General features: G+C 35.5%; 1 protein-coding gene across 1 annotated transcript in view; it reads right to left on the bottom strand.

The window, feature by feature from the left end:
• Nucleotides 1-15,557: 15,557 nt before the first annotated feature.
• Nucleotides 15,558-24,146, bottom strand: part of pth2r (parathyroid hormone 2 receptor) — a 50,311-nt gene continuing 41,722 nt past the window's right edge. Inside the window, exons 12-13 of the mRNA XM_014469595.2 lie at nucleotides 20,537-20,578; nucleotides 15,558-19,279 (exon numbers count right to left, since the gene is read on the bottom strand). Coding sequence (XP_014325081.1) covers nucleotides 18,893-19,279; nucleotides 20,537-20,578 — 429 coding nt within the window. The 3' untranslated portion in view covers nucleotides 15,558-18,892. The remainder of the gene's footprint in view (nucleotides 19,280-20,536; nucleotides 20,579-24,146) is intronic.

Here is a 24,146-nt window from a genome sequence, read left to right as displayed (position 1 = left end):
CTTGTGGTTGGCTGTCTTCGGTGTATTTCAAATGTTGATTAGCTAACAAAGTTACAGAATAAAAGTTAGAATTTCAATTTTGAAATTAAGTTTACGTTAAAAAGAAAACAAATCATATAGACAGGGGGGGAAAAAACATATGATTAAAACTGATGAAAAAGGTTTGAATTGGTCAATTAAACACAATAGCAGAAAGCTTACAGTCATATTGCAGGTGCTAAAATGAGCACACTCTTCATACTTTGTCCCTTGAAAGCACAATTCAGATTATTAATAAAAGATGATAACTTAATCTACCTATAATATAATCTATAACCAGTTGTCACTGTCACTCAAACCGCAGTCAGAGCACCATGACCATTCAAAGCTGTGACTTGAATAAAGGCATCTTGCACTGAGTGAATAGCAGATAATCTGTATCGCTGTGGCAGAAAAAAGTAAAATCATGACATGAAAGTTGTAAAACATTGTCTGAATAGAATAGAATAGAATAGAATAGAATTCGACTTTATTGTCATTGCACTGTCACAAGTACAAGCAACGAGATGTAGTTTGCATCTATCCAGAAGTGCTCTACAAGATATAAATATTTATTTACAGATGTACAAGACTATATATGTATGGACTACAAGGGGTTATAGCAGGAGATATAGATATTGTGTATAAATATAAATATAAATATGGGAGCTGTATGCACAGATTATACAGATTATACAGAATATACAGATTATACTATAATAGGACAAAAATACTAAAATAAATAATTAATGTAACCATTATACTACATATTTTATTTTGCTAGCATGCACTGATTGTGAATTTTGATTCATATTTTTTATATATTAAATGTTTATGATATTGGTAAAGTTATAGTCTATGTTTGTGTGAGTGAATACAAATGAATAAATAATTAAACATAACATGTAAGTTAAGGATTAAATCTTAAAACTGCATAATTGCAGTATAACCTTGTGTTATATCATTGGAAAACTATACGATTATGAAGTGTTACATAACTATAGTAGTGTCTACAAAAGAAAAACAGGAAAACACTTTAAAATGAACATGATATGGTGAGAGAGAGAACATTTTTAACACAGCTTGTGTCTCAATGCAAAAATGTTGTGTACATTGTAAAGTCCTTCAAATAACTTATCTTGGAAGTGAAGGACTCTTTTATTTCAGGCAAGCACTAGGCTGCCACAATCATGTTTAATACAGTAAATTATGTACATAACACTGTACATCTTTGTAGAATGTTAAGTTGAACAGTAGAAAAAGAAAATATCCCCCTTCGGGACTAAGATAGCAGAATTTTTAGTCCAGCTATCCCTTTTATCTTCAAACAGCTGATGATGGCAGTAAAATAATACAGTTTACTGATGTAGTTTCATCCAATCTATGAATACACAGATAATTAGACAGTTCAGTTTGAGGTCACAGACTCTATATTTGGATTGATGAAAGCACCTTTAAATCTGCAAAATAACAGAATCTTAACAAAATTGTACAAATGGTTATTTGCACATATTTTTAAAAAGGAACCTATTATAAAATAAACACAGTAAGGAACATGCAAAACATTCACACAACATGATGCTGCCACCACCCTGCTCTCAATACATGTGCAAATTGAACATATAAGGTGGAGAAATTAGTTGATTTGTTCCAAAACTTTAGTTTGAGTCATGTTTAAAATTTTACAACTTTCAGAAGTTTCTTAGACACCTTTTTATGAAATCCAAATGTTTGGTTGTAATCTTTTATTCATCTTTGTGGACAAATTGTGCAGATCCTATAAGTGACATTACTTATTTTTTCTTTTAAAAAATTTAATAATATTCTAGTCTTGCCAATCTAGATGCAATCATCATATGTTTCCAAATGCTGGTTTCAACAGATGCTTCATTTCTACCTTATTCCTTTCAATATTTTGAAATAATGGAAATCTTTGCTGTCTTTATTGCAGAAAAAAGGTTGACAGTTGTAAAAGATACTAATCTTTTACAATCACACAATACTGATTAAGAAATTGACGTGACTTTCATTCTGGACATTCATGCTTCACTGCCAGAATAGAGCTGGGTATACCTCTACTGATAAGATACCAAGATGTTTTATTTTATATTGTATGATTTATAACTTGATTTTTTTAAGTTAAAGACACCGAAAAAATCTAAAAACAGGATGGATATACAATTAATTTGGGAAACAGAAGACAGAACAGATGGCAGATCTGTGCTTGAGATGTTGGAAGTGCATCTCTGAGGAAATGCTCCATTGGACATCTGTTCAGAGTGTGTGTTGTGTAAAGTCCAGCTTCCTCTTTGCATCACTGTGTCCGTGGCTATCCTGCTGAAGCAGGAAAGGATGGAAATCCTCTGAGTCTTTGCAGTCAAGCCACAGCATCTTAAAGGCACTTTAGATGATGTTTGGTATTTGCAACAGTGTTTATTAGTAATTAACTCAAGAACTTGAGACCAATTTAATTCACAGCCTCTAATGACCGCTACCCTCTTTTAAATAAGCTTCATCTCTGATTTTATAATGGTTTTCGGTTCCTTATGCTTGTGCATTACAGGTTTCAGGGACAACTGTGTTTACCACTAGACAGTTAATTGAGCCGTGATGGTCAAATGAAACTGTAACCAATCAAAAAGCTACTACGTGCAGCACCGTTTCCTGGTTTAAGTAATTTAACTTTTTGTATTAGCCTATTTGTAGTTCTTGTAATGCTTTATATGTTCTCCACAAGGGTGCTAGAATGAGTTAAGTCCATGCAATGCTGTGGTTGCTGCCTATTAAATACCATTAGATTCCAAATTTGTATAATTTGTATTTTATTCCCATCAGTGCTTTAAGTTCTGTCTGATTGGGCTCCAGACTCCTGCTATGAAAAAGAGCAGAAAATCACTTTTTTTCATTCCCCAGAAGCTAAGAAGTGTTTGTCATGTCACACAAACCTGTCATGGTGATATGGACTCTAGAGCTGGCAGCATTTACAGACACAACATTAAGATTTGAAACTTGTTTTGAAATCAGTGTTTAATGTTTGATGGATCTTCTGGATTTTCAGCAGGGTTAAAGTTAGACAACGATATATTACAATGAGGTATTAGAATGATTAGTAGAATGATTCTTATTGTTTGTAGTGAAGGAGATCCAGAAGGGTTGGGATTAGGGTTAGGGTTATATCCACAGAGTCTGAGGTTGGCAGGCGGTGTTGAATGGAGGCTTACGAATATTACGAATACTTTCTTTTCCTCCAGAGGTGATGTTTGAGGGTCAGGTTGGAAAAAAAGGTTTTTGCGCTAAGATCAGGTGATTTTTCGGCTGTATTGAAATGAATGTATTACACAAAATTGCACACAACTGACTCATAATCTTGTTGATCACACGAGTCATGTGATCAGCAACCAAATGTTACTACTGGTGGAAACGCAGCTAAAGAAAAGGAATGAGGAAGCAAAGAAGTGCAACATAGCAACTGGACACAAACACAGACTGAAAAATGAAGAAGAAGAAAAAGAATAGCAAGAATTAGCATCAGAATTCAGGGAAGAAACACACAAGAGAAGGTGAGCCCAATCACCATGCAATACAGCAAACTGTCTGAGGGTATCTGGTCCTTTTTAAGCCCTTCGTGATTGGTTTTGATGAACTACAGCAGGGGGTGGACACCTGCCAGTCACACCTTGCAAAGGAAGAGCTGAGGACAGACATACATACACACACACAGCTCTGTAAATATGACAAAGCCAACTGTTTATAAATACTTTTTTTCTGTATTTGGTTTACAGCTGTTGTCCTACTTGGTTTGGGGTTTTGCAGATGTGGTTTTCTGTTTTCTATAAAAACTTCACTGTTGCTCCATGGGAGCTTGTTACCTGTGTAACTCCAACATAATTTGTAATTTTCCAGGTATTTTCCCTTTTCCTGTGGAAGAAAACTCAGACGTTTCTTTATTTATCTTTCTTTTTTTTTCTCTATTCCAGCACAGGAGGATAAATTAAGACTGTCGCAATAAGCACATACTCAATCACATAATAAACCCACATGAGCCAACCCAAATTAATATTTCTTGAAGGACAACTTTGTTTACAGAGACTTCATAATCCATTTCATTTATGGTTTTGAAGTTTTATTTCCGTTTCATTTATTGTTCAATACGCGTGTTGAGAGCAGTTCGTCTCAACCGCATAGTGTCAGTTTCTAGGCAGCCGAGGCAGCAGCGTCGGTCCGTAACGTTCCGGGGGTCTTGTGTCGCTCCTGCCACGACCATTTAGCTGACCTTAATATTTCCTGGGTTTTATTTTGGTCGCAATTGTTACATGTAGTGTTGATATGTTATTGTGTCTAATAGACAGACGTGTCTATTGGACATTTATAAAAATACGGAACTAATCGCGTCCCGTATCACATTTAACAGCCAAATATGTGACGATTCTGTATTTTACGCGACGGGTGGCAACTTTAATAGGACCTCACTGAACTAATGTAATTTGAGAAGATTATCAGCAGCTTCAGATCTCATTAAAGGCATAGAAGTAGCTGCAAATGTCTGCATAGCCTTTTAGTTAGAATTTTAATTGGAAGAGCCACAACATTTCTGTGATTTAATTTGAAAATTCTTAGTTCAGACTATTTTGTGTAGGTCAGCATCCTAAAATCCCAAATTATACTGAGTAAAATTACATTGCAGTGCAGCAGACTGATGGGAACACACTTTCAAGGCTTTGTGTTTGGCTATCCCACTGTTACTGTTTAATAGAGCTTGCTTAGCATTGTGCTTTCCCCTTACGTAATTTACTGTTGAATCTGTTATTTGTTTACTAACTTTAGTCCCAAAATAAATTTACTTGTTGTTAATGTTCTTTTTTTGTCACAAGGTTCATTAACTTTGATGACTCATAGCATCTTAATGCAAAACAAATATTGTACTTTATGTAAAGACTAATTTAAGACTAAGTATGTCATCCATAATCTTGAAACCAAACTATGGACAAACCAACCACTTTCCCTCAATTTCTTCTTCTACTGACCTGTTGTTTGTTTTGCAGATTCATATCAATACTGTCCAAATTTTTGTTTGTAGCATATTCAGTGGACTTCCTTCTCATTTTATTCAGTTTGCTGTACGGCCTTAAAGGATTCCTTCGGTTTCCCTGCTTTTAAAGACACAAAAAATATTTATGCAATGCATTTATTGAATTTAAAACGTATGCATATATCATTTTTCCAATTCATTTATATGCATCTGTGCTATTGTAGGACTAATCATTATTTTCCATAACTTGACTGCAAATGTTTCCATAAGCTTAATGCGATGTATTGATATTTACACATAAAGGGTCCTACCCAGCAGCGCCGCATGCTTGGAAAAGAGAAGGTGACAGTTTGGCACTTTTGTCTACATGCCTTTAGGTTGTGATGATGTATTTGTAAGCCAGTGTCTTTGATGTGGCAGCAAGACCTCCTCCTCCCTTTCTTCTTTGCAGCTTGAAAGAATTTTTGCTTTATTAAGGGAGTGTGTTCCTCTGAGCGGTGCTGCAGCATCTCCATACGGAGAGTTTGTTGCCTTAGCAAAGAAAATGTACATGTTACTGCACATCCAGACCTGTATGCATTTCACTTCATGGATGTTTTTATTCATTATATTTTAGTCTGATAGTCTGTCGTCCAGATTTTCAGCCAATTCACTTTATGCTAAAATAAAGAATTACTCAACACCTTTATTTTGCATTTCTCTACAAGAAAGACATTCAGAACACTTGTGATGATGGTAGATCTGCAAATTGATGTTCTTTTACTGCTAATTATGTTTTTCTTGACCTTATTTTGTAAGGGGTTTTCAATAAAACGTGTTTTTACAAACTTCTTATTAATTTCTTTCTCCATTGTGCTGTGGGTGGCTAAAGTTGGTGTCACTGGCTGTATTTTAGGTTTTAATTCCCAATGGACCTTTTAAAATGTGTCAAAGCCTTTATCTGCTTGGCACAGAAACTGATGAGGAAGAACTCGATAAGTTTTCTTTTTGCAAATTGTCCAAAGGTATCAGCACTTTCTTTAATCACTTTTGTGGTCTAGAAGCAAAATAGCATTTTTTCTTTGTTCATTTGAAATGAAAGTCCAACATTCTCACTTGTTGACACACTGCAGGATCCAACAGTCGTTAGCCGTTAGTCATTAGCATCACCAGGTTCTAATCGCTGTTGATTTCCTGCAAGCCCACCAGGATGTTGCTCTTCATCGTTTCCACAAAAGTAATAGTGAAATATTTCATAAAGCACAATCCCCAGACCAAATGCGACTGTTAAATTTAAGCCCTTTTGAATTCTTGAATTCATGTTTTCAACGATAAAATACTCGTACAGCTCTTTGAATCCCTGGAATTCAATGCTTCTGTAACCCCTGCTTGTCACCTTCTTCACTGGATTTATGACACACAACTCAGCTGGCAGAACTGATGATTTGGGTCTTTTTCATTTAGGATCAAAGGCAGCACAATCACTCTTCAAAATGTGTGACTGGAAACTGCATGCAAAAGCCTCTACTAGCATCCATAAGAATAATTTTTTATTTCACGTGATTTTTTATTTACATGTGATTGTGCCTTTGTGGGAGTTATAAAGGAGCAGAAATAAATTTGGGAAATGATGTGATCAAAAAATAACCTGTTGAGATAAAAAAAAGTGTTCACATTTCAGAAGCTCTTTATATCTCTTCATCTGGCTTGCATCAGCAATAAATAACATAGACAGGTGGAGAGAACTTTGTCTGCGCTGAGTCAAGTTCAATTTAAATTCAAGTAAGCGACCGAGCTGCAATCAGTGTGTCCAGACAGGGCTCATAAACAAAACCTGGGTGGACTTTAAGGATCATCCCAGCCAGCCTAGGGGCACTGATGCTTATAGCAACCCTCGAATTTTGCAAAGTGGCAACAACAAGCATGACTATAAACGCTTCTGTGACTCTATCATGGATAATTAAATGTGTTAAGTACAGGTGCAGTTGAACCTGAATGGCTCCAACCAGATTTACTTTAGCTAGCTTCGTGTAAAAAAAAAAAGGTTAAAAACGTGTCTAAATGTTTTCAATTATTCGCGGCACAGTCCTGCTACCATTACATCCTAAAACTGCCATCAGCAACTTTATAATTTAACAGTTTGGAGTTTTTTATGTTTTATAGTACAAAAACATTTAGACAGATTCAGGTTTGCACTCACCGGGTTGCAAGTGTCGCATGCGATGATGTCAGCTTCTTGAATTTTTGGGTGGGTGGGATGCGTCCTTATTTTTATTTTTATTATTTTAATCAAAAATATTGAAAACGTGTACAGAACCGTTTGGCATGCAATCAGAGGAGAAAATCCATCCTCATTCTTCTTAAACATTTTTATTAAACTTCTTCTTATTACTAATGGACTGCAAACAACTTTGGAGGTGCATGCAGCTCGCTATTATACATGCCTGCGTAACCTCATAAACTCCACCTACCATATTCATTTTACTTTTTTTCATTATGTAAAAATGAGAACATTGCAGACATGAAGTTACAATGACATCAGTGAGGCTGATGTAATTAAAATATCCATGTGTCTGATGAAATAAAGATAAAATCACGGCTTCAGAGAACTGGAGAAACTTTTAAATCTCAAGTAAAATTAACAAAATTGTTAAATCCTACAGATACATCAGCTGTGCACGAATTGTATCACTTTTTATATGCCTTTTAAAAAATTTGAATACTCATCCTCTTCGTTCCTAGACCGTCAGTTTCGGACACATTGACGGTATCCAATGTGTCAACAAGTGATGCAGAGGGAACCTGACCAAGCGTCCATATATGACGAGCTGGGAGTGAGAATGTGTTGGAAAGTCGTGTCACAAAAACTTTAGAGAAAACTCTCAGAAGCAAATCGAAGAACAAGCAAGCCATTTTACAACCGTGTTCCAATTATGCAAGTTGGATTTAAGTGTCATAAAAATAAAAATTTTTGTTGTGCTATTAAATTTATAGATTGTATTGTGTGTCAGGGCTCTTTGAATCACTATAATTAATTTCAGAGAGCTGGTTAATTAGTTTGTCTGGTGAGCTCAATTAAAGGAAATCTACATAAGAAGGATGTTCCTCATTATTAAGCAGGCCACAGGTATCAAGCAATATGGGAAAGAGAAAGGATCTGTCTGCTGATGAAAATCATCAGATAGTGCAGTGCCGTATGACAAGGTATGAAAACGTTGGATATTTAATTAAATCTGAAGCATTATCGTACTGGGAAGAGATTTGTGGCTGATTCAGAACAAAGATGGGTTTGTGCAGATAAAGGCAAAATGAGGAAGGTTTCTGTTAAACAAATTTATAGGATTAAGAGAGCAGCTGTTAAAATACTCTTACAAAGCATCAAACAGTCATTTGAAGCTGCTGGTGCCTCTAGAACCTCAAGGTGGAGGATCCTCCAGAGGCTTACAGTGAATGAACCTACTATTCGGCCAACCCTAACCAGAGCTCACAAGTAGAAACGGTCGCAGTGGGCCCAGCCGGACATGAAGATTAATTTTCAAACAGACTTGTTCACTGATGACTGCTGTGCAACCATGGATGGTCCAGATGGACGCAGTAGTGGATTGGTGGTGGATGGCCACCACATCCCAACATGGCTGTGACTTCAGCAAGGAGGTGGTGGAGTCATGCTGTGGGCCGAAATCATGGGAAGAGAGAGAGAGCTGGTTGGCCCCTTCAGAGACCCTGAAGGTGTGAAAATGACCTCAGCAAAGTATATGGACTTTTTGACTGATCACTTTCTTTCATGGTTCAAAAAGAAGAGCCGTACCTTCAGTAGCAAAATCGTCTTCATGCATGACTAGGCACCATCTCATGCTGCAAGGAATACCACTGTGTCATTGGCTGCTATGGGCATAAAAGGGGAGAAACTCATGGTGTGGTCACCATCCTCCTCTGACCTCAACCCTATTGAGAACCTTTGGAGTTTTCTCAAGCACAAGATCTGAGGGTGGAATGTAGTTCATATCAAAACAGCAGCTCTGAGAAGGTTTTCTGACATCCTGCAGAGAAATTCAAGCAGTAACTTTCCACAAACTCACAAGTTCAATGGATGGAAGAATTGTGCAGGTGATAGAAGGGGTTCTATGTTAACATGTAACTCGGTCTGTTAAGATGTTTTTGATTGAAATAGCTTTTGATTTTAGTACATGTGACCACTTAATGCTGCACATTCAAAGAATGACCATTTGCAGTTCTTTATAATCCATAAAATGTTTAGAAAATCTGCTGTGCATAATAATTTGGAACAGTTCATTTTGAGTTTTTTATTTTTGAAAAAAATACTGTTCTCATGAAGAGCTTTGTTCAGTTTGATTTATACTGTAATAGGTCATGACTTGAAAATTATACTGACCATCATTTGCATTGACCATTTAAGAAAATCTGAGAAAATATCAATTGCATAATAATTTTGAACATGGTGTATGTGAAGTTTTATCAAAACTATGAGGGGAATTTAAGTCTCCTGGTTGGGATTTCTTCCAGAGAAACTGCAACAGAACAGAACTGGGTTAAGTTTCCAAGGGAAATACTGTCGCTGACTGGCTATTAAATTTGTTGCACCAGACAAGAGGGCAAGTGACAAGTCTGAAACAAATTGAAACAGATAGAGGAGCAAATAGAGGAGTTGTTCCTGAGCGATTTTGGGACTTGATAGTACAGTCATGATTTTAAGGCTTTGCATCGACCAAAAAAATGTGCTTTGGCTTCAATAGTAGGAAATCACAATTAAAAACATTTTGTACATATTTGTTTGTATATTATGCTAACAGAGAACCATCTGGATAAAATCAGTGTTGAGTTGCTTTTCCTCCAAAAGAGTAGGCTTATGAACCCATGAAGCAGTTAAGAGCAACACATCCTTTTACATTATTTTAGATGTTTTTGTAATCATTTTTGTCCAGTAAAAGTCCAAGTTTAGTTTGTCCACCTGAAGCCATCCATCCATCTGTAACATAGGACTAGTAACCACATCCACAAGCACTTTTAGCAAGACCCATTAACCCATGAATGATTGTGTACCGTAATTGAGCACACCTGAATGTAACATGTAACATGAGTTGTAACAATGACAGATATTTTTGACTTATAGTGAAATCTGTACTGGTATTACACACAAATACAGTAAATAATTTTTCCAAACAGTGCATGTAACACGGCTGATTAAAAAAAAAAAATGCAGAAGCCGAGCAGGAAAAGTCATTGATTGCTATCTTCATCTTTCTCCACGAAAGACATCTTCTTCAGTGTTGGAATTGAACACCCTCACACACGTGTTACAAAATTAGAATAAAAACTGCATCAGTTTCGGACAAATGTTAGCCTACATTGATACCAGAGAATGTGACTAATCTTGTCTGTCTAAAGGCATCTTTACTCTAGCAAATTGGACATGGATGTTTCTGAGACACTGGGACACCTAGAATGAGTTTTAATGGGGAAAGCTTCATGGAAGTCATATGAAGACCTTTATTAGGCTTTAACAAATGGAGAAAATAATCTAATAACTTTTGTTTTCATTTGTGCAGTACAGAGGCCAAGTCTGAGGAATGTACTGTACCTTTCTCTTTGTTTTGAACCTTTATAATGACACCATCTCTATCCGATCATTAAGTAGACTGTGGAGCAGCACTGACAATAAGCTTCAGTGATATTTGAGGCACAGCTGACTGGAAGACAACAATCTGTTCTGGTAAATTGTTGCGAACATCTTGTTCAAAAGATCACCTGCGTCAGTCATGCCCCAACAGGACGGCAGATTCTATACCAGTGCATGCAACAGTTAAGGAAGATCTAATAAAATGTCAATATAGGCATATACAGTTCCAAGTTCTGTCCTTTCATTCTGACTTGATGTTCAAATTCTGCTGTCATTGTGAAGCTGCATTGGTCCAAAATAATCCATGATTCCAAAAATGTTATGATTTCACTTCAGATTGAAACTATTCTTTTGAAAACTACACATAGTAGTAACTGTTTTCTTAGTTCTCTGATTGCTCTTTCATACAGCTTTATGTTCTGTGTAAGAAAGCAGCCCTCCACACTCTCCATGTCCACTAAATTAGCAGAGGAAAACATTTGCTTCACTCACTTACAGATTGGATTTCATGAAGATGGCTAACAAGCTTCAGATTATTTGCTGCTGCTGTCTGCTCAGTGCACTGATCTTTCTTTCTTTTGTGTGAATGTCTGATATCTTATCTGTATGGCTTTTGTGTGCTTGCTCTCTATCGGGTGCTCTGCTTGAATGTGGCTGCAATTAAGCAAGGCTATATGACAAACCACAACGGAGAGGGCGCATGTCTTAGAAAATTAAGTGGGAAACAAAGTGGAGTGGGGAATGTATAAACAGAGCATGTTGATGTTTCAGATTACTCAACTCATGCAGCTGGCCATTAAATCACTTGCTTCCTTGGTTACCTTCCAATTCAATGCATCTAAAACTCTTAATTAGACATGATACAAACAAGAGATTAAACGAAGATAAAATATTGTTTAAGTTTAATTTTACTTAGAAAGCATGTGGTTTAAATTGGTTGACTGAAAATATATGTAATTTAGTTGCTGTTTTCTAAAGCATTGATGAGTCTGAGTCCCATGAACTACTTGCAGGATTTTTGGGAATAAATGGTTACTACTGAGCTAATGCACTGCTTCTTTCTGAGCATCTCATAAAGGTATGCTTTAAGTGCACAGCAAAATAGATGCTCTCTCTTCAACCACAGTGCTGAATCCAAGGACTAATTATAACTAGTACATGATGGCTGGGATCTTTGTACAATATTTGAAAAGCAAGACAGGTTACCAGGATCATGGTGAATAGCGGGAAGAAATCCTTGGTGATTGGTGAGTGCATGTCTGAGAATAACTGAACTCATTAAAAGAAATGTTCTATGAAGAAAGATGGGAAAGAATAGCTTTAGAAATTATGTTCCTCTGTCTGCATACCTAATTTCTGAGTACACTAATTGCTGTTGAACTATAAATACAGTAGGGTAAGGGACAGTGAAAGCTTTGTCAACATTAACACAATGATTTAAATGCAGAAAGTCTTTAGGAACAGTTTTGGTGGTCTACCAAAGTTCTGGCTGGATTATCAACCAATTTCATATACAAATTGTAGATCTTATGTACATAGACTGGACTTTAAGTATATTTCATGTAATTGATGTCAGACTGTTACATTAATGTCACCCTGATCTATCTGCTCCAAAGCCATTTCTGATTTGGTTCCTGTTTATCTTCTGCTTTCAGCCATGTGACCTAAGCTGTTCCTCTCAAATGAAATAAAATAGCTTTGGATGTTCATAAATTGTCCACAGAAGGAGGTTTTGAATCATAGATTAAGGGTGCATTCACACCATCCCTGTCTAGTCCACTTTGATCAAATTCTATTTTGTTTGCCTAGAAAGTCCGGATTTCTTGGCGAAGTGTGAAAGCGAACTCCAATGTGGACCAAAAAGCTCCAAAAGCAGGAAGTGGATTATACTGCAGGCATTCTGAATAAATACAACCAAAACAAACATGAGAGTCTAATGCTAGTGGGAGAAATGTCTTGTGATCTTTTGCCAAAGATAAAAGAGAAATCCTACAACTGATCAAATCTGAGACAACTCCATTTTAAGGAAGTAGCGTTCGTGTCTTTGTCAGAAGTTTTTGAGCCATTTCCTTCAGTAGATCTTGGTGCTGCACCACCACAAGTGAAAGGGTAAACAGGTTTTTCTAATGGTTAGAATCATATGACACAGTGCAGTGTGAAAGAGAATCACACTAGCTGAAAGGGTAACAAATGTTGTCATTTTGGTTCCCAATAAAATGGAGCTTAGCGGGCTATCAGATATAAAAACATCCTAAAAGGATTACACTAAAGTTCCAAACGCATATTCCTAAATTAGAATTAGGAAAATTGCAGGTACTCAGATAATCTAGTATAGTAAGTAAACAGAAAAGTTTTATAGTTAGACAAGAGAAAGATTTTGCTGTTTGGTCGTATTGACAAGAAGAATATTTTGAGTCAAGGTAAGTGTCATCCTAATATTTCAATAGTGTTCAAATTAACTATCCTAATAGTTCAATAGTTATGCACAGTAGTGGTAGCATTATGCTTGACTGGTTTTGCATGTTTGTTATGGCCTATTTGTGTGTCGTACTGGTATGTTGTACATGGTGGATAGAATAACAAAGAAAAAATCTGCATCCACACTTTTCAAATTCCTTCCTAACTAACGCTTTATTCTCAATAAAAGACATTTTAATGATTAACATTGAAAAAGAATACAGGATAACTTGTGCCATAAGTTTCCATACATAGAAAAAATAAACATTATATTGGACAACCGTTTTTATTTTTGTGGGACTCCGTAATCGCTGCACATCTTGGACCACTTTGTGGTTGATCTGCAACATTTCCAGTTTTCTGAAACTTGCAAGCAAGTTTTGCCACAGTGTCGTGTGTGTGATGTGTGTGAACGTTTAACAGAAAATGTTCCATGTTTTCTGTACCATGCAACTGCTTCCCAATCCAGCCATCAGTATAATTTCAATTCTTTGCTCCTATGTCAATAGCATCTTCTTGGGTATCTGAAATATAAAGGAAATATACATTTTACATTTTCCTTTGTATGGAAACTTATGGCCCACCCTGTAGAATTACCTCAATGACACTGAAAACTTTTAGATTAATTTTTAAAAGCCAGAAACATGTCATGAAACCAATTGATTTACTTTTATCATTTTTGATAACAATAGACAAAAATCCAGTCCAAATGCAAGTTGTATAACGTTCTTAATGGGGAATGTCAGGTACTCCAGCTCAGAACAAGCTATGTTGAAATTTTTTTCATGTACAGCAAGATACCAGAGGTCGTCTACTGGGCTGTGGTTTAATTGCAGACTGATATCTTTCTGTCTGCAGGGGAGAAAGTATCAGTGCTGGAAGGGCCAGCAGGACCTATGAAGTCAGTGAACTGTCAGGAACAAAGCATTTCCAGGCAAGAGTCTTTTGAAACAGGACAGGATGAACATCCTTTATCTTAATCTGTGCAACACTCTTCATTATAGTCATTATTTAAAAGTTATATATAAACTACTTTTACCCTGTTATCCATCTAAGTAGTTGTTAGTTAATGTGTTTTTATACATGCTTAACTGACTTATGTAACACTGTAATCTTTTTTTCTGTTATGTATATAGCCTAAAGAGTTTTCCAAGACCCGGATTAACAAATTATCTATGCCATACATAACTGTCAAACAACATAAAGATAAAATATTACTACTTGTTTTAAATACAGACCATTTCAAACCTAAATTCAATAAAGAAATCAAATTTAAAACAACTGTTGTGTGGGTCTCAATCATTAGTTTCTTGCTACCACATTGTAAAACATGCAGTGGGATAATTTTCAGTCTTTTGCAATTAGAATTATTTCTTCTTGTGATGCATTTAGGTTTTGATAAAAACTTTTGCAGCTGGTCTCCTGCTAATCCCAGACCTGTCACATCTGTGCCATATGTTTATAATCTACATTATTTCCCTACATATACGGGACGTTTATGCACATTCCTGATCAGTTTCGGCTTTAATGAGAAGATCCCATTATCATCGGGAGTTTCATCATCTCATCGGTTTTCTGCAAAGTAATGCAGCATGCCTTCTTATGAAGTAGTTTTTATTATTTGTCTATCCAGCAGCCATCCTAATTATTGCACAGTTTCTTTTGGTAGTTTATTAACTACTGCGTAAATTAGCTCCTAATGCACACATAAAGGAGTTCTGCTAAGGATATTAAAAGCTGCTTGGGTGGGCTGCTGTAATTGTTTAGCTCATAGCAATTCATACAGAACAAAACTTCAGCTGATCCTTCTTTTTAAATGCTCTTGTTGATGGTAAAACTATATTTTTTCTCCCACTCAAACTCCTCTCTTGGGCAATTTTTAAAGATTTAAGTGTTAAACTGGAAACAGATGGTGTCTTTGTTCCAGTGCTGTTAAAAGTGTCTAAATATCAAATTTAAAATCAATTATTCGCTAAACACTTAGTTTTGTGAAGGGACACTTATTCATACCTTCAGTTCAGAAGGTTTTTATGTGTGAAAGATTTATAGATTAAAGTTAAGTGGCTTAACTGTCAGAAAAATATCTCTGTGTTCAGCAACAGAAGACATAAGTACATAACCAGACATGACTGACTAACCTTTTGCAAAATGTTCTTGAAGGAAGATTTCTTCTTTAAAATGCTTAGAATAACTTTATATTAGCATTTTTCTTCTCCTGGTCAAGATCAGATGAATGTTTCCATTACAGTGTCACATTGAAACTGCATTTTTTTAATATGTCTGGTTATAATTTCAAGTTACTCTTCTTAAATGCTACACATCACTTTTGGTTAATAAAAAAATAGGTTAGCATTTAATGTACATTGAAATAGGGAACATCAAAGGGCAGGTCACCAGGTAGTTGCTGCACACATTAAACATTTATTAGCAGCAAAATGACAAGCAAAGAGTGGTATATGTTTGAAACCACGAAAAGACACAGACAATAATCACAGTGAAAAACAGCTGAATGCTCTTGGCACATGAAAAGACAAGATTAAAAATAATCCTTTTCAAGTCAACTTTTAAAGCTTCTGCTGCAGCTGGAGAGGCACTGACGAACATGCAAAAAAAAACAAAAAAACACAGCTAAATTGTAATTGGATGTACTGCACAGCTTCACGGCCAACACATTAACTGAAAGTAACAAATTATACACTGAGTTTGATGTGAAAAACAAAAAATGACTTACAAACCATACAGATAGAAAATTATGTGAACAAAAACTAAAAATTCTAAAAAAATTTGTGTCAAAATCTCAACAAATAAGCTCAAGTAAAGGAAATAGACATATTTTATATAACTGCAGACTTATTCTTTAGAAAATACATGATATAAACTATTCACAATGTGACTGTGATCAACATTTTACTTTGTGTCATGGAACATCCCCGTCACCCAGACACTCAGATAAATTAGTCAATATTAATCTGATGTGTATTACAATAGTGACAATGGTTGGACAGACATTAAATTGGGAAAATAGACAAGTGGTGTAAAAAATGACAGCAAAATTAGAAAGCTTTGATAACGTTAAAAGCATGAGGCACTTACGTTGGATTTTGAAGTCAGATTTGATTATTGAGGTGAAATCTCAGATTTTCCAGCTGAAATGGAACGCCATGGGTAGTAATTTTTATTAAAATGAATCTCTTCTTCTGTGACAAGCAGAAAGTGAATTTACGCCTGCAAATGTCTTCAAAGAGACAAACTTTCAAAGTGGAAAAAACAAACACAAGGACGCACATTCTTGCATATGTTAAACATTTTTGTGACCACAGTCCTCAGGAATAATCAGGTGCAAAACGGAGAGAGGTTTTTAATTCTGTAGTAAAGTGTATCTTTTTGTCTTTTACAGTTTTCTATCAACATACTTTTCTGACATGTATATTTGTTTAAATATTTTTCTGGACACATAGGAATGTAAATGAGTTTCCTTATAGCCAACAGCTAAGACTAACTTCCTGTAGCTGTGGCATAGTAGCACAGTCTTCCTGGAAATCCCACTGTGTTTCCGTTCTAACACTTCCTTCTTTTAAGTGCAAAATACTACTTTTGTATTCATTTTCTGAATAGTTCATTGTTCTGCACCATTACTGTTAGCTTCCTTTAGCAGCTAGCTGTGCTGCAATGATAGCATGAAGAGCATCAAGTACAAAATTTGGTTTGTACTTGTTGCTTCAGTTCAGTTCTTATTTATCTCAACTAAAAAACAACAATGCTCATTCTGACTATTCAGTTCACACATGCTTCAGCTATAGCTAGCATGGGCGAGGGTTAATATCATTAATTCCACTTTCTGTAAAGTGCTACCTTGTAGTGTTTTCTTTCTTTGTTAAACCACAACATTATTGGTGGTTTAATTTCTTTATTTAAAATTTTCCAGAACTATGACAAGTTAAGAATGAAGGAAGGTTTCTAAATTCACTAATAATAATTTGAATTATCCCTTTTGTCTTTGGTATGAGTGACTTTTCCATAACTTGAAAATCAATAAATAATCTTTGGAACCCTTTTTTTGAAAATTAAAAATTGTTTCCAACCCCTGTCACATAACTGCTCCTTTCTGCCTTTCACTTTAATGGCACAGGAGAACAAACCTATAGGGAATAATGCTCTTAATACCCTTCAACACAGTAGGACAAACAATTTGATCACAAGCTGACTGCAACAAATAAATTTATACATAAGAAATTTGGCTGCATGAAAACAGCATATCTTTGTCTATGTAAGTAGCAATGCTGCACATTAGAGGCACTAAAACCGATCAACACAACTTTGACTCAAATGATCCAATAACATCAATAAACCAAACTTTACTATCTGCAATGGTGAAGATCCACTCACCTTAGCATGCTGCATGCTTGAAACTGAAATTGACCGGTATCTTACTTTCTGAGTTATTTTGCTAGTAATTTTCCAACCTTCTTTGGTGACTCAAAGAGCATTGGAATTTCCCCAATTCGCCAAGACCATTAAACATTATGTGAAAGAAAAAATAAATAGAAGCAGACAATGACATCACAGCAAAAGTAACATACCAAGACCTTATGCAGCAGAAACTGCAATTTTTACAGACTTTATCCCAACAAACATTCACCTTTCAGACCAGGGGCACATCAACAACAATATGTACTTCAAAGATGCAGCAGGACTTTTAAAATATCCAATTCACTTTCTGCAAAATGCTCTTATTTTTATACGACAGTCAAAATAGCAAGGTAGGAAACAGTGATTCAAATATCTACAAGGATAAAACATAAAAACATAAAATTCATAAAAGACATTGTATGGAAAAGTTTCTCTGAACCTAACAAAACATTTTAAGATTTTATTCTCTGCTCAATGGAGGTAATGGAGAAATATAGCACACACTAAATCTTTAGAGGTTAAAATATTTGTTTTTCTTTCTAAAAACAAATGTTTCATCAATACAACATTCCAGGCAATAACTTGTTTTTACATCTGTCATGCTGTCACTGCTATCTTACAAACACCCTGTTTTATGTAAACAATAATCTGTGCTTCTTCTGATTGGAGATTCACATTTAGTTTCAGATGTGATCCTAATTAAAGGTACACACCAGTTAGCAGCAAGAAAAAGAAGGAGCTTCCAAAACTTTTTAGGTACATGTTTCTAACTTTTCAGTACTTGTATGCAGGAGCTTGCTTCTCATTTTTTAAGAGCACATCTATTGAGCGGCCTACAGAGGCAGTTGGATAAATGGAGTTTTCTTCATGACAAAAATAAGGGCTCTTTTGTTGTCTCAATCCTCTCATCCACATTCTTTTTACGATGTGCAATATCACAGCCCCAAAAGCCCTTCTTACCAGTGCAGCATGAGTTGTTACAGGTGGATATTAAAACTAAAGTCAAATGTCTAAAATGAATATGCTTGATTTTAACACCTGCACCAGAGTCACAGCTTGGGTTAAATGATTTCTTTAAATCCAGGTATAAATATGATTTGAGTGTCTCGTTGAGTCTCTCTTGAGAATAAAAAAAGAACCTGTTGATTAGTCCTTTCAGCCATATAAAAACTTATGAATCGTGTCGGGCATTGGAACTAATTTCAGTATTGACTAATCCACAGAGTTCACAATGCTCCTTTGCTTTTAGTTTTCATTTGTGTTAGCTACCTTTGTCAGAATTTAAATTACACAAGAAAGTAAAGAGATCACGGCTCCACCGGTAGAAAATTTAATCAGTCTCTTTTTGCATTTTTTGCCAGCTACAGCGTTTCCTCCTCATCCTCAGCAGCTGCACTTATATTCAGCACAGGCAGGTTTTCCTTCAGTGAGATATCGTCCACTCTTTTGGGGCCGCTGTCCTCCAGCTCTTCGGGTATGGAGGGATCAGAGTTTGTCATCACATAACCCGGAAGGGTGGCATGCACGTTGATGGAGGGCGCGCCCGTGCTTCGATAAGCTCGACTCGAAGCGAGGGTGGTGGAGCGTGTGGAAAGGCCTCCACCGGCCAGGTGGGACTGACTGCTGGTGCTGTTGTTGTTGAGACCTACGACCACAGAGCCGTAACGGTAGCGACCGCAGACCACCGGGCCCTCCCACTCAAAGGCAAGGTTCCAGCGTGTCCATGTTTTCTTTATTTCTGTCTGAACCTGCGAGAAACCAAAATTATTTTTTAATATCATGCTGACTTTATTTCACCTTCAAGTGAATAAGGTGATATTTTGCAGGAACACAGCAATGTTCTTGACCTATCTAACCCTGCTTTGGAGAAGTACATTGAGATTCTTCTACAGAAACTCCTGAGGGGTTAAAAGACTTATCAAGAAAAATGTCCAGAAGCGACTGCAGAATCCAGAACTTTACTTGTGTGGTGGGCAAATTATTATAAGTTAACACCTGCAATACCTGTTATATTAAATGCTTGTGAACTCTCGCCAAAAGAACTTGTATCGGTTACACACGCAAGGTTGGAAATTGTTTCACACTCACAATGTACAGATATTAAATTGACATATATACTGTATATATACCATAAAGGAGATAAAAAATGAAAAATAAAAAAAAATCTAAATATGTGTATGCATGTTAAAGTGTCCAGTCGTTAACTTGCAGATGTTATATTATCCTAACATTGGATGCAATGACTTTGTGAGAGCTTTGTCTGTTTCTCTGTTGTGACATAACAGGTATTTTTAAGGAGTTGCACATAACTTTTGACTGTCTGTCAGATTCTCCTACACTTGCCTAAATCACACTGCTATATTTGCAGTGATACTGCTCAAGCTTTCATGTGTTTGTTCTAGATATGTCAGCTTCTCGTGAAATAAAACACTTAGATGCTGATCTTGGGTCTGCATGTGGACCAAATTATATCCATATAAACACATTTGTTACAGGGATTCACTTTTTGGTCACAAAATGTGACGAGGAGTCATTTTTAGTATATGTTCACTTATTTATTTTACGTGGAGATTGTTCCATCAGTGTTACTTTGAGATCAGTAGTTTGAGAAATTAAGAATAACGCCACCGCACTTATTTTTTTTAAGCATGTTGAATATTTTTAACATTGTGAAACAATTCAACGATGAATCATTTTAACCCAAGACGAAGTTTAAGAAATATGAATTTTCTCTTGGTTCAAAATGATTTTTTGTGTTTTTATATTCAATTTCTAGCTGAATGAAAAGTTTTCAGTAATAAGAAATGTAGAGTAAACATTAAGTAAAAAACAGCGTGTAATTTGACTAAAACATGTCAAAATGGGTTTGTTGCTTTTGTAATTGGAGTACTTTAAGATATTTTAGCAAATTCTTTTGCAACCTATAAATCTATACTGCTATATTTATATTTGCTTTTAGCATTTGCTCTCCAATAACTATGCTTACAGAAAAAATATCAACTCACCTCTCCGTTGCAATAGCAATAAATAATGGACACAAAGAAGCCCTGGAAAAAAAATAATGCATCTTAGTAACTCAGGGTAAAATGGATTACACTATAATTATAATCACATGTTCCATATGAGGGCATCAGAGAAACAGAGAATGACGCCAAGAAAGGCCTAAAATTACCAGCCACTGTCTATTTGCTTCTCTTGATACAATAAACAGAAAGAAACCAGATTCAGATTTGTTCTTCCATGTTTCGCTGTGTGTTCATTCAAATCATGACAGGAACAAATTAAAAGTATGATCCCTGTGAAAATTGAAGTCATTTCAAAAATCACATCACAGACATTTCACCTTCTTCATGGAGCAAATAATCTAATATTGAAAAATACTTAATATTGAGAAATACACAAGGTTAGACCAAAATACCTTTTCATGGTAAAGACAAAAAAGTCTTTGGAAAAATCATTACACCAACATCTACAAATTTTAATTGGCAATATATACGATAGACCAACCAAAAGTTGGTGTTTGGGGATACGTCTCTATCAGTTTTGCAGATCAAGAGACAGAAAAATTGCACCCATTCTTTGAGATTGGACTGATAAAATCTGTGAACATCCAATTTTTTTGTTGATTTTCTTTTGAACTTTGATTGGGCCATTTTAAGACACAACACATTCTATGGTAACTGTCTGATTGTAATCCTGCTCAAAAGTGTTTCGTAATTTCCATATTTTCAGCTCCACTCATCGTCCCCTGACTCTGACCAGCTTCCTCAACCCTGCTGAAGAAAACAGTGTTTCCATTGGACTTTGTGGAGATTGTAAACAAGTTATTTTGTTTGTCTTTCCATAGACGTGGATTTTTGTCAACAATGGATTATTAGCGCCATGCTAAGAAACTTTAAAAAATAAAATTATGAAAATGAAGTCATACAATTATTAGAATAGCGTCACTATTGTGAGAATAAAGTGAAAATATTACAACTTTACTGGTAATATGACTTTATTCTCGTAATATGACTATCATATTATTACGACAATATTCTTGTATAATTTCAACTTTATTTTTGCAATATTATGACTTGGCTCTATTCTCGCACCACTTTATTCTCTTTATTTTTTCTTAGTATGGCTCTGTCGTGATTGTCCAGGTACTCTGGTTTTATCCCCCTGCCTAAGAACATGCTTAATAATAATAGTAATAATAATAATCTTATCCTATAACTTGTACAGTCTCCACTGAAACACCGACTAGGACATAAGCAGTTATAGGCACCAAATGAACGAGCAAACAAAGCTTCGCCTTCCATTTCTAAGTCTTTGTTTTTATAATCTTTGATGTAAGATCTCTCCCTTTGTGCAAGTCAATTTTCATTTAGACTTTAAGATGCTTTTGCACTTGTACCTTTTAGCCAATAAGCTTTATAAGCTGCAGGTCAGTGTGTTATTTGTGTCATCAGGTGGCAGACTAATTTTGATCTTTATTATACAACAAAGCAGCATTTTACCATTACTATCACAAATGCAAGAATAGTGTCCAAATCAAATTTACTACCAAGTGAATTTGATGTGGACACTATTCTTGCATTTGATGTGAGGAATGTCAGTCCCTTCACTGATGGGATTTCAGTGAAGCAGAAATCCCATCAACCTTCACTGATGTGATTTAATGGCTAAGGGGAATAAAAAGGTTCCATCCCTCTCAATTTATTTAATTTCTGTTTCCGTCAGTAAGACCGCTCCACTTGCCATCTGTTACATAATTTGGGGAATGATTATTCGTGATTTATGCATTTCAAGTAAATGTAATAAAAGAGTAACCTTTCTTATTAAGGAATCAAGAAAAATTTTTCCACTTTAAATTATTTATAAAAAATCTACCTACACAATAATTATACACCTGCGTGAGTCATAATTTCTGTCGCAAAGCTTTATTTTCAGTTTCACGCCTCATCAATATGAAAGGATATTTTTATGTACTGCTGCTGTTCTTCAGTTCATCCATCTGACTTTATGTTACCCACTTTGGTCACTCTAATCTAATAAATTCTGACACCAATTAAAAAGGACGAACATACCTTTTTAAAACAAATAAATCCTGAATAACTGGAATAACGACAACCGGGGTTTTTTAAAAATTACTTTATTCATCAAGAGGTAAATAACATCCTAAATAACCTAACCTTGTTAAATTATAAATATATATTATACTCTGATTAACCACATTTTTGGACAGCCGAGTTCAATTTCATTATTAGTACTGAATACTGATGACCTGAAGAATCAAGAAAGCAATTAAACAGACAATATAAAGTAGACTAAAAGGTCTCAAAAGGCAATATGACTCCTTAAATTATCAAAATCTCCCCTAAACCTCAAAGTTGCTTGTGCCACAAAGCTGACAAATTTTTGTGATAGCTGGTTATTTTTGTTTGATGTAATTTTTGACCCACTTTTGCAGAATTGTTTTAATTCACCCTTATTAGATTGATTGTTTTGAGCCCTTTGAAGGTCATTTCACAACATCTCAATCTGATTTTTGTCCAGACTTTGACTAGACCACTCTGAAATCTTTAGCTTGTTTTACAAACATTCAGATGCAGATTCAATCCATAATTCAAGTATGTTTTAGCTTAAGGAATTACATTTGAAGAAATTCCTGGTAATGAGTAGAATTAGTCAAGGTCCTGAAGTAGCAAAGCAAACCCAAACCATGACACTGCCACCACCATGTTTTACTGTTGGCTAGTTTTAAGCCAGATTTAAAGGACACACCTTTCTAAAAAAATCTACTTTTGTCTCATCAGTACACAGAATATTTTCCCTAAGTTCTTGGGGATCATAAACATGTACAGTATTCTAAATCTTTTTGTTGGAAAAAGGCTTTAATTGTACTGGAGTTCCATAGCCGTAGAGATGACTTTGTCCTTACTGATAAATGCTAGGATCTTTGTTTTTTTTTTAACTCAAAAGCTACTTTAGTTCCAAGCATAAAGAATGGGGGAACTTACTTTTTCACATGGAGTCAACTTAAAAAAAAAAAACAAAGCCTGCAAGGTGATATTTGCCTGATAATCTGCCACATCCAAGTGTAACAAATAAGAAATACTACAAATCTGTAAAAGGGAGTATTTTTCCACATCACTGTAACAGGGAAAAGCAGCTGCTTAAATCCATTTAAGAATGAAAAATAAACGTATCCACTGCAACTAATTTATTGACGGCCTGTCAGAAGTCTTTTTTATTAATCATCAGAAGAGATTCAGTGACACACATAGCATATCTAATGTTACGTTGGGACTTGTGTCACAAAGTGTGATGTTACACATAAATAATTCCCTAAATATTTATTCTTTTGAAGAAATAAATTAGATATCAAGCAGACATCTGATGTGCTTTGGTGTAGATGTTATTTTCTACCTGAAGCAGTGAATGATCTGGGTTTATGGGATTTTTGACTATATTGTTTGCAGCAAAAAATGCTTTTGTTGCAAATGGATTTTGTGAAGTTTGAACACTGCAACCATTTCTCCATCACAAAACGCTCCTGAGTCAGAGCCACCCCAACCGTGTCAAATGCAAAAAAAAGATTGCACATCATACTTGGTCGAATGAATTTTC

The sequence above is a fragment of the Xiphophorus maculatus genome, chromosome 7, assembly GCF_002775205.1.
Source record: "Xiphophorus maculatus strain JP 163 A chromosome 7, X_maculatus-5.0-male, whole genome shotgun sequence".
Lineage (NCBI taxonomy): Eukaryota > Metazoa > Chordata > Actinopteri > Cyprinodontiformes > Poeciliidae > Xiphophorus > Xiphophorus maculatus.
Note: the sequence above shows the minus strand (reverse complement) of the source record. Positions and strands in the feature narration are given on the sequence as shown.